The sequence below is a fragment of the Amphibalanus amphitrite genome, unplaced genomic scaffold (genome assembly GCF_019059575.1).
Source record: "Amphibalanus amphitrite isolate SeventyFive unplaced genomic scaffold, NRLGWU_Aamphi_draft 002297F_arrow, whole genome shotgun sequence".
NCBI classification, from domain to species: Eukaryota; Metazoa; Arthropoda; class Thecostraca; order Balanomorpha; family Balanidae; genus Amphibalanus; species Amphibalanus amphitrite.
The window spans coordinates 36,627-48,686 of NW_024883773.1; the positions used below are offsets into that span (position 1 = coordinate 36,627).

Here is a 12,060-nt window from a genome sequence, read left to right on the forward strand (position 1 = left end):
CGACTAACGAACGGTCAGCATCAGTCCTCACTGGATCCAGCCTTCACAATCTTCACCTGTCGCTATACGGCTCAGCAGTCTGCCCCTGCTGAAGGGGCTGTAGTAGGCGCCACACGAGCACAAGGCACTGCTGGACGGGTAAAAAATTCGACACCAACACGGAATGCGTCCAGCTTCGAGATTCGACGGCCTGGTGAATCGCCGGCACTACAGAGCACCTCTCGCGGCACGCACACCGGTCTGACCGCACCCACCGGCCGCCCCGGGCTCAGCCGACCGACTGCCGACGAGGTCCGTCCGCAGCCGACGACGAGAGGCGGCCCCCAGTCGTGCCCCCCCCCCCCCCAGTCCAGCACTCGGACCCGCCTGGACCGACCGTATCGCGACTGCACCAAACGGTAGGATTACACCCACACAAGCGGATCTGGATTCTCGCCTGTGTCGGTTGTCGCTGGAGCCTACTTACATATTCCCACAATGCTCCGCTTTTGCGTGCAGTAATTTTTCATCTTTCCAAGCCCCACAATGTGAAATTCGATTGCACTCTTCGCTATGACGGAAAGCTTCCCATTTGAATTACATAAATACATATATCGCCGGTCCAAGCACGGACCCCAGGCCAACCCCTGGCGCGTCCACTCTGCAGCACATACCGGGTGACCACAGGCGCGTAACGACGGGGTACGCGGACCATTGTGTTTGCACTGAGGTCCCGGAACAATGTGACGGTCCGTCACGCCCGTCACACTGTCCGGTCACGCCCGTGACGCCGCCCAATGGCCGTGACCGCAGTCATGTCACCTCTACGGTGTACCATGCCCGGTTGGAGGTGGGCGGCTGGCCAGAAGGACCCGATCAGCTGGGACGCTGGTTAAACAGCATAGATGGACGTCTATTTTATCTGAGCTGAGATACCAGTGGATTTCAGCTCAGATATAACGCCGCCCAGACTGGATTCTGGTCCCGTTGGGCTGTTATATTGGTTTGTTTAGCTGAGATACCAGTCTCGCCAGGCTTGGGTGGCGACAGAGTCATTGCATTCAACAACCAGAGATAGCGCTCCGAATGAGCTTAACAATTGACATATCCTAGCTGACCGCTATCATTATTCATTACGTTCATTATTTGGACGTGACCGGTGCGCCCCTAAGTGAGACTGTGAGTGCTCCTTTGATATAACGCGTGCTGTGTTTGATGTAGCCGCAAATCCAGCGAGGTGCGATTGTGTAACATATTTGGACATGATTAATGCTGACGCTGAACTGATGTAGCAGGAGACTATCAGTGATCGGGTCAGATGGACTCGTCAGTCTCACAATCATTGGTACAGATATATTGATCCGTAGTAGCTTATAGATACGTTCGAGAAGCCCAATGCCTTAGGACGCATCTTATGTCTCTCAGTGCTGGTGCCATGCTCCTATTCTATATGTTCACTGCCAGCCAAAGCACAGTATAGTGGGCGCCGGCGGTGCGCCGGCCCGGAGACCTCAATGACCGTCTTTGCGACAGTGGTTCGGACAAAAAGAGGGAGAGAGGGCAGAGCCAAGGGAGGAGAGAGGAGACTCCCAAACCCACACTCGCTCACAGAATACGACTGAGCCCTGTGATGCAATAACGAATACAGGCCAGGGCACGATAACCGAACGTGACTGAGCGTACAGCGTACAGCGCACATCTCGTCCCGTTTTTCCACTCGGCAGTAGACGTGACAGCTCGGTATTTATTAATGCCCGTGTAGGCTCAGCGTTCACCCGTGTCACAGCGCACGGAACGCACGGTTTCCGTGCACAACGGACACGGGATCCACGCATCACTCGTCAGACGGCTGAAGGCGATAATTGACTGGTGACCGAACAGGGCCTGGTAACTGCTGGAAATTAGCCAGCGGCCCATCTCCAAGCTACACAATAGATTGAACTATGTACAGCTCGTCATAACACATTCAGGCGAAGAAAAAAAAAACTGGATAATCGAGTTCTTTTTCAGCATGCAACTTCAAGGATGTTTCAAGGCTGGACCAAACCAGTTACCCAATTGGTGACTATGATGCATCAAAGTATCTAGCAAAAACAAAACAAGGAACTAAATTAACGACGTAACATTATCTGGCCCAGGTCTGAAGAGCATAGAATTACAATAAGAAAAGGTATGGCAAAGCAATCAGTCGCACACTCACGACCAGACCCAGATAGAGACACTGTATAGAGAAGCCGGCCTCTGTTCAGTCAATCAGCGATGAAGCACCGGCCAATCAATTATCAGAATAAGATTATCAGAAGCAGTCAGTTGGGACTCCCACATGGATAAGAAAGAGGAAATCATCTGCTTTATCATCGAGTGTTTTATCTGAAGCCTGCACTATATGGAGTTAGCTGACGTGAGGAAATTCTTGACCTAGCTTCACAACCGGGAAAATATTATCTAAAAAAAAAAGACCTAACAGCACACAAACAAAAGCACTGGCGAATGACGCTTTACAAGTCACCACTGTGACAAACCCAGTGTTACAATAGTTAGCAAAGCAAAGTATCACACGGTCAAATCAGCCAAAAAGCCCAACCTGCATCCTGCAACCGTGCAATAATAAAAATAGTTCCTGGTGGGCGGCATGTGGTAACTACTAACTCGCGATTTATATAAACCAAATTTAAATGCAAAATCAGCCTACCACGAGTGACCCAGCCTTCCTTCCGTCCGTTACACAACGCTAAAAACCGCACATATTCAGCCATACACCAAAGCTGCGCGAGTCCCACTATGTAAACTCTCGCCTCTCGTCCCTGTGAAGTAGAGAAAGCGGTGCGGCGAGTGCTGGCGCTGTCCTGAGGGAACTCACTCCCACATGCTGCACCCCACACACACTCGGCAGCACACGGTGTCAGTGAGGTCATCAGTACGTGCGAGAAAACCCCGCCGGAGGCGCTACCTGTCTGGCCATCTCGCCGCCGACCCGCTCCATGGATAGATAACCCCTGGTTACGGACGGTCTGTGAATACGAGTGTGACGTCAGATACACGGGTATGACGTCAGAGACACAGAGGTGACGACAGAGGGACACGAATGATGTCCCACAATCTGATAAAGATCACACGTAAGCGCATTGAGACCGTTCACAATATACATGCGAAAACTGACGGTTAACACCGGGAACCGGTAGGCGTAGGAAGCAGGAAGCTGTCACGTAGGATCGATTTACGAGAGAGGAAGCTGACATTTGAACTGACATTTTACACTACACACTGACCGCTAACCCAGTGTTGTAAGTCACATTTTTTGATCAGTTTCGATAAACCCGGCCAGAGGAAGGGGTTAACCGGAATTACTTTGTGCGAGTAATCAGCCCTTTACAGACGGTGCATGCAATCTTCTTAATTAGGTAATAATCTGATCGATGACGCACTCAGTTCACCACCGTGCAAGACTGATTGGAAATGGTTGGCTTATGGGTTGCTAATCTACCCAAAGTTCAATGTAGCTTGATCGAGACCTGCCACAGAAGCTCACATTCCATATACCTGTGACGTAATGGTGATCTGTCCGTAGATCACCACCAGCCCGGCCGGCCTCACAGCCGACAAAACACACCTTTCAGTTCCGAGCTCTATTCCCCGACTCACCACGCTCACACCCGCCCGGCGCCCCCCAGCGCTGCGTAGACGACCCCGCACAGTTATACATATCACTCCTCCACCGTAAGATAAAGGCAGTCCAAATCAGTAAGCAACAAAGGACTAGACATTCCTGAACTAAAACCGGTGGCTGTTGCAAAAAAAAAAACGATTGACATCACACAGGGGAAAGACCTGCATTAGCACTATACCACTAGTGCCGTGCAGTTTACGTCTCGAGCAGCCGAAGCGGCACCCTTCGCTCGCGGTGTGAGCGTCTCACACTCACTGAGGGTGAGCTGGGGGATCCAACACCACCGCCACCCTCACGATCAGCACTCGCTCGACCAGCGACGCTCTCAGACAGTGACGTAGAACAATCCGGAACCGGCAACACCTCCCTTTCCACCGGCGAGCCTTCGGCCGACCGAGCTCGCAGGTGATCCAGATGCCGTCTGAACACACGGCCATCCGGCAGCCTCACATCACACTGACTGCCGGAGACAGATGCCACCACGGCCGGTTGCCAGGGCCTCTGATCCACTGCTGACACATAAACCAGATCACCGGGCGCAAACTGTCGCACTGCAACCGAATGGCGGTTGTTGGCCAGCGTTTGGCGTTCCTGATTGGCTCGGACACGGTCGAGCAGGGCGCGGTCCGGCTGCAGCCGCGCCAGGTGAGTGACCAGCGGGCGCCCATGGAGCAGCTCCGCGGGCGTCACTCCCGTTGCTGAATGGGGTGTCGTCCGGTAATGGAACAGAACGCGGCTCAGACGCGTTTGCAGCGATCCATCAGTCCGCTTCTGAAGCCCCGTTTTGATCACCTTTACGGCGCTTTCTCCTTGCCCGTTCGACTTGGGGTGGAGAGGCGGGGAGAACACCTGCTGCACTCCATTACGCGCTAGAAAATGACGCAAAGCCTCTCCCGTGAACACCGCCGCGTTATCGCTCACCACCACGCGAGGGACACCGTGCTCCGCAAACGCCATCCGCAACCGCTCAATGGTCGCTTCTGCTGTAGCCGACGGTGTCAGGTACGCTGAGATCCACTTCGAGTGAGCGTCCACGATGACCAGGATCATCATCCCATGGACTGGCCCCGCATAGTCCATGTGCAGGCGGTCCCAGGGCGCATCCGGGTACGGCCACGGACTCTCAGACACCGGAGGTGCCCGCGGCCGGCTCAGCTGACAGGCCTGACAGCTCTCAACCGTCGACTCGATAGCTGCGTCCATGCCCGGCCACCACGCGTGGGCGCGAGCCTTTGCTTTCATGGCCACCACTCCAGGGTGGCCTTCGTGCAGAAGCGAGAGCCACTGCTTCCGAAGGGCCGTGGGCAACACGATTCTGTTACCCCACAGGACCACTCCATTTTGAGCACTGAGTTCGAGGCGACGCCGATAGAACGGTTGAAGTTCCTCATCCACTGGCTCCGTCCAACGACCGTTCATCACCGCCTGATATGCGCGCGACAAAACGGGGTCACAGTTCGTGCGTCGACGGATCTGCTCGATGCGGATCATCTGGTCCACCGACTCAAGAAGACAGACAATGTCCCCGGGGTCTAGAACACTAGCAGGGCACACTGCCAGGGGCAGGCGGCTCAGTCCGTCGCTGTGAGCCTGCCGTGCCGAGGGGGCGTACACCAGCTTGTACTGGTACGCTTGCAGCGCGAGTCGCCACCTGGCCACCCTGGGCGATACCATCAGCGGCAGAGGCTTGTCGCTGCTTAGCAGACCCAGGAGAGGTTTGTGGTCCGTCTGCACAGTGAAGTGCCGACCGCACAAGAACTGGTGAAACTTTTTTACTCCAAAGACCACCGCCAGTCCTTCTTTGTCCAGTTGACTGTAGTTGGTTTCTGCTGCTGCCAGGCTCCGCGATGCATACGCCACTGGCCGTTCCATTCCGGAACAGTCCACTTCGGACAGCACTGCCCCGAGCCCGTAGGGGCTGGCATCCACCGACAGCACGAGCGGCAGGGTCCCGTCATAGTGAGCGAGGCAGGGCGCTTGCACCAGCAGCTGTTTGGTGCGAGCGAACGCCGTGTCCTCCGCCCGGCCCCAGCGCCACGGCTGACCCGTCTTCAGGAGGCGGTAGAGCGGCGCCGCCACGGAGGCCAGATTGTTCATGAACTTTGAATAATACATGAGCAGGCCGAGATACGCCTTCAGCTGTTTTACGTTCGCCGGTCGCGGTGCCTCCACGATCGCCGTCACTTTGGCTGCTGTGGGGTGGATGCCATTACAATCCACCCGGTACCCCAGGTACTCCACTTCCTTGGCCATCCACTGACACTTGCTCGGGTTGAGCCGTAGACCAGCGTCTAGCAGACGCCGCAGCACCGCGTCCACATTGCGCCGGTGCTCCGTATCGTTGCGGCCCGTGATGCACACATCATCGAGGAACACGGCCACGTGCGGCAAGCCGGCCAGCAGCTGCTCCATCATGCGCTGGAACGCCGCTGGAGCTGATGCTATTCCATAGACCAGGCGTGTGGCTGCCATCAGGCCTCGGTGAGTGTTGATATCGGTGTAGCGCTGACTTTGTTCATCCAGGGGCACCAACAGGTACGCTTCCTTGAGATCCAGGCGCGTGAACTTTTGGCCTCCGGCCAACTTTGTAAGCAGCTCGTCGATTCGAGGGAGCGGATACTGCTCCACCCGTGAGGCTTTGTTAACGGTAAGATCATAGCTACCGCACATACGCACCGAACTCTTGTCATTCTTTAGCACTGTGACGACCGGCGCTGCCCACTCCGCTGTCTTAACGGGTCGTAGAATTCCCCGTTCGATCTGTTTGTCCAGCTCCGCATTCACCAGCGGTTGCAGCGCAAGAGGGACGGGCCGAGGCTTGTAAAACTTGGGCGAGACCGACGGATCGATATCCAAACTCACAGTCTGCTTGCAGGTGCCACCGTCGTCCTGGAACAGCGCCCTGTACTGCTGCTGCAGATCCCACAGGGGTGCTGCGATACTGAATATGTCGTTCCACGGTAGCCGCAGCTTGGCCAGCCAGTCCCGGCCGAGAAGTGACGGGCCGTCACCCCGAACCACGAGCAGAGTCAGTGTGGTCTGCTGGCCGCCGCACGAGACGTGTGCAGTCAGCTGACCGCGCACCGGCAGTGCATCTCCAGTGTAAGTGGTTAGCGCCACTTGACCCGGCTCCAGAGGGGTGCTCTTCAGCTCTGAGCGCCACACAGATTCGCTGATGATCGTTCGGCTCGCTCCAGTGTCGACCTCGAACACAAGCGGCCTTCCATTGACATCCACCGTCGTCCTGTAGGCAGGAACCCGGTGTGGAGTATTTGTGGCGTTTACTTGATACATGTCGCCATCCGGCTCCGTGTCGTCTGCCAGTACCGTGTGTACCGCTCGGCAGACGTTCCTGAGATGGCCCACTTTGCCACAGCCGTAGCACGTCGCACGCCTATGGGGACACTCCTCGGCCTGGTGACTACGCCTGCCACAGCGGCTGCACGGTAAACCACCGGCTGAATCACTTGGCAAGCTGCCAGCACTGGCCGCCGTCTCGGCCGGCCGGCGTGTGCGTGTATGAATGCGCGGGGGTCGTCGCCTCAGCCCTCCCGCGGCTGGCCCCGCGGCAGCGGCAGGCGCGACAGCGGAGACTGCGTGCAGCGGGTCCGGGCCGGTCACTGCTGTGCTGCCAGCGGGGCTGCCGATGAGGCGATATCCTGCAGGTCAGCGGCTGCTGTCTCCATCGCAGTCGCTATCTTGACAGCCAGTTCGAGCGACAGATTGTCACCTTCCTGCAGTAGCCGCTTCAGCATTCCCGGGTTACTTATCCCACACACGAACCGGTCCCGAAGCTGCTCAGTTAGGCGGTCTCCGTAGGCACAGTCTCTGGCAATGCGCCGCAGCTCTGCCAAAAACGCTCCAACTGTTTGTCCGGCTTGCTGCGTGGTACGGTTGAACCGGTACCGTGACACAATTATAGCCGGTCTCGGAGCGAAATGCCGCTGCGCTGCCTCCGCCAACTCTTCGAAAGTTTTCGTGGCTGGCAGATCAGGCGCGAAAATGCTGCGCAGAGTTGAATACACTTTGGGACCACAGACGCTCAGAAACACCGCACGTTTCCTTGTCGCTGACGAGATCGCATTAGCAGCCAAAAACTGCTCAAAACGCTCTAGGTACTCGTTAAAGTCCGAGCCGTCGTCGCCGTACTCACCGACGCTCCCGATAAGGGCCGACGCCATGGTGGTTCCACCACCGGTCACAGGCAAGGCGAGAACGGTCTCAGCCTCGTCGCCACTTGATCTGTCCGTAGATCACCACCAGCCCGGCCGGCCTCACAGCCGACAAAACACACCTTTCAGTTCCGAGCTCTATTCCCCGACTCACCACGCTCACACCCGCCCGGCGCCCCCCAGCGCTGCGTAGACGACCCCGCACAGTTATACATATCAATGGTACGACAAATTTGGCGATAAATTCATGCGGCCTTCATTGGTACACCTTTCCGCTTCTCCCCTATTCCTTTCTATATGCAGGCACCACATGACACGTGTAATGTGTATGCCAGACACATTATCATTTATGATAAACCCTATTGCAAAATATATCAAGCACCCATAGCCAGCGCCGAACGCCTATGTAGCTTTACATCAAACAAATGATTTAACGTTCATTTGTCGGTTTGCATTCCTCATGTAATCCATTTTGAATACTTAGAATGTATCGCTAGCGTTACATAACTTGGAGGAAACAATGCTTGAGGGCATTTTATTGTTATCATGCAAACCGATATTTCACAATGAACAGATTATACGAAAACCATAAAGACATGCTCGCACGAAACTCGTTGGAAGATACAGACAGGTAATGTAAGACCTTGCGGGGGACTACTACCTTAAGGTTCTCCATTTCAAAGTGCCGAACACTCCTAGGGGATTTGATTTTTCAGCGTTAATGGGCCATTCGATACAGAGTCTTATCATTGTATAAGTTAAGCAGAAAAAATGCCTCATCGATTTCGGAAACTGCAGAGGGGTAAATGCCCCAAATACCCCCGTCCGCCATCCCCTGGGTCTACCAGTGATGTAACTCTAAAAGCACAATAAAATAAGAAACATAGTATAAAAAAAACAATCACAAGCGCGGGTTCACATTCACATTTAATCAATTGTGGAAATCAAGCTACCATGCAAACATTTTGACCAGCGCAGGGACTCCCGACGGCTGGAAACATCAGGAAGTCCAGAACTGATAGTGCAGCTCGCTCAACTGAGTGTAGTCAGTAGTTAGTGAGCCCCGTAAACCCGCTCTGCTGTGGCGCAGTGCGGATTCGTAACTGCTGATGGGAACAGTTTGATAGTGCACCCATGCTGACGTCTGTACCAATAGTGCCTACTCATCATTACATATCTAAATGATGGCATCAATACCGTTATTAAGTGATGTTATCAATGCCGATAATTAGTCTGGGATCTGACATTATTCTTAATAGCTCAGCCGTGCAGCTAAGATGCATAAAAATATTGAAACGAGGGTAAAAAAGGAAATAACCATTTTTACACTTGTTTCTAAGCCAGGCTTCACTCATACATAAGCCTAATCCAAGTTTCAAGCGCGACAAACGCAAAACAAACGAGTATTTCTTCCGTTTCGTATCGCTTGATGACTTGAAGCATACGGAAGTCTGGCTACGCCCTTTTTGATGTTATTACATCGTATCAACGAGCCCAATAACCGCTCATCAAGCATAAATCATGCTTGCAGCCCCAGGATATGAATAAATTCATCGCCAGCATGAGGAAACGAATAACCACATACTTAATAACACACAACAGAAAATATAAGCAAGGACTTACAAATTACAATCAAACACATCTCCAAACGGCGGCGACCATGCAATCAAAGCATTAGAGAAATTAAATTTTGGAATACGAGTAGCTGAGTCAGCTTGCAAGCCAACAAGATTGAAACGACTGATGCATCTTTGACATGCACCGCCTACCATTGGGGAATTCGTTTTCCCTTTGCCCATCATTTTGACTTTTGAGGATACCTATATGAAAGGAGGACTGACTATTTTGAAACGAGAAAATCGCCTATTTGCTTACGACTCTGTAAGCAGAATTAAGAACGATAGCGAATCTAGACCCACTAGTTTATCTACAAACTAATGAATTTTTTAATGTGAATTTACTAAAACAACTAACAAAAAGCCAAAAAAGAAGTTTGATCGTTGATCAAAAACGATCGAAAAGATCGTTGAGGTTTCATGCTGCTTTTACACTTCTCCAGTTCTTCTTCTTCAGAACAACGAGTCTGAACTACATCTCAGACATGACATGTCCCTTATACCTATCCGAAACTGCCACTTAGAAAAACTATCAGTGATCCAATAACTCTGATAACATCTATGCATCATAGTACTTGTGAGTATCGGTCGATACCTATATTGAATCGATCATCATCTTCGAAACCCCGTCTACTATCACATCAATTCTTATCGGCGGTACTTGACAGACAGACACCAGACGGTACCTGGCCCCACAATCAGACTCTCCGCGACCGCACCCATTCAGTACTCCGTACTCACCTCAGGTATCCGTCCGTTCAGCACACCACCCGGCAACGGTAACGGCAGTCACATGTCGGTACCGTATCTCTGGAATACAGCAATGAGGGGAAAGGGTTGGTAAAAGGTGTACTGACGGGATCGCAGCTGTGACGGCACACTGTTCGACAGGTGCCTGAGAGGTATCTGACAAAGACGAATGATACACAACGACGATGACAGAGATGGCATAATGTCCAATAGACATAACATAGATGGCACACCATTCGATTATCGATAAATGATGACAGATATGGTGGCAAACACCTGAAAAGATAGTGTTTTGTTGATTGTGGAGAAATATGAGAAAGAAAAAAAATGAGGATTCCCAATAGGACTAAACATTGGACAACACTGGACTGGATTAGAGACAAACTACCTAATAGACTGACTGATTACTCAATACAGCCAGCTCAAAGGTCTTATGTTCAGTGGGCTAACCTCAAGGCTCAAGTCAAAGTTATATTGAATTAGGGATTTGTCCCAGGCCTGGTATATAGGTGGTAAAACAATGTGTTTAGCAAGCAGGTTAGTTGCAGCTAAGCAGTAAGCATAGCCTACCATTACGAGTCACAAAACAAATAACTGACTGATCCAGAAAGGTGATTGAGATGATGTGGGGGAAGTATCTCCAATTTCCTAAAACTCATCAGAATTCACCTCCACATATGACTTGCAATGCAGTTTAAAATAATTTTTTTCCAATTCAAATTGCTCAATTGTTAGGTTTTCTTTCTATGGGAGGAAAACTTCAAAAGTAAATAATTTTTTCCTAACTTTTTGGGACTGCAGGATGAGGAGGGGGAATAGCACACGCTCCAAAGTACAGATACCCCCTCCCCTGAGCCGCCAATCACACAACTCAATCTTGCTGAAGCCATCTTGCTCAATTGTTTCAAAACGGTGCAAGGTACTAGATGTAGATAAATAAAGACATTGATGGAGCCAATCTATGTTTAAAGCTAGCCCACTCAGGACCATGGTTTCAGTAATTTCCTGCCGAAAAAAGCAGTAGCAATTGGAATGGATAGTGGCAATTCAATGTCATCGTTTAAAAACAAACACGTTTATGAAAACTTAAAACCAATCCTCCTCCCTTGGGATCTGTAATTAATTCCAATTGCATTCTGATTTAAACACAAGTCATGAAGTCCGATTGCAGGAGCAGCCTCAGCATTGGCCCATGAAACAGCGACAGACAGACAAAACATCCATCATATTTTGACTTGCCTCGAATCAATAAAACCCAAGATCTTCAGATTAAACAAAGCAGAGCAGGATATTACGGCTGAAAATGAATTACTTTATTTATTGAAGCTAATTATTCCCTTGCAGACTAATTGCATATTCGCGTAAACTGCGCTTTTGTCGCAAGCATTGCAGGAAAGTCCCCATTTGCGACAACATTTGGTAGCATAACTCAGAACTGAAGTGCTACCAACTCAAAGGTTTTTCCGCACTAGTTTCTCCTCTTGGTTTCTCCCGGTTTTTCCTGCATCTGTAAGTCTAGCTTGAATAAGCATTCTAGGGTCAGTGTTAAAGTTATTCGCAGATCAATTTAACGGTAAATGTCATTGAAAAAAGTCGTGTCAGAACCAGTGTCATCGTCAGATAACCATGGAAATTAATCACACCCAAGCTGCAGCTGATCTCCCGTCACCCATTGCCAAGCTTCTCAGTAGAAGCGCACGATGGCGCTGATAGTATTGTAGATGGCGCAGCAAACGCGATCGCCTTCTGCTGGGGCCAGCCTTGGCTGGAGCCAGGGTCTGGGATAGTCACAGGCTGAGTACAGGGTAGTCCCTCTTGAAAGAATCAGCGCATGGTCTGTGAAGTAGACAGCACGGCGTCCCGTTCAAAACTGTAT

General features: G+C 51.6%; 2 protein-coding genes across 2 annotated transcripts in view; both read right to left on the reverse strand.

The window, feature by feature from the left end:
• LOC122376777 (alpha-1,3-mannosyl-glycoprotein 4-beta-N-acetylglucosaminyltransferase B-like) overlaps positions 1-11,510 on the reverse strand; it is a 43,555-nt gene extending 32,045 nt beyond the window's left edge. Inside the window, exons 1-2 of the mRNA XM_043356721.1 lie at positions 11,424-11,510; positions 10,176-10,244 (exon numbers count right to left, since the gene is read on the reverse strand). The gene's annotated coding sequence lies outside the window, so the exon portion shown is untranslated. The remainder of the gene's footprint in view (positions 1-10,175; positions 10,245-11,423) is intronic.
• Positions 3,539-7,135, reverse strand: LOC122376778 (uncharacterized protein K02A2.6-like). The gene is made up of 2 exons (XM_043356722.1): positions 6,713-7,135; positions 3,539-6,658 (listed from the first exon to the last, which is right to left on the reverse strand). The coding sequence occupies exons 1-2, from the start codon at positions 6,938-6,940 to the stop codon at positions 3,842-3,844; spliced, it is 3,045 nt and encodes a 1,014-aa protein (XP_043212657.1). The 5' UTR covers positions 6,941-7,135; the 3' UTR covers positions 3,539-3,841.
• Positions 11,511-12,060: the final 550 nt, after the last annotated feature.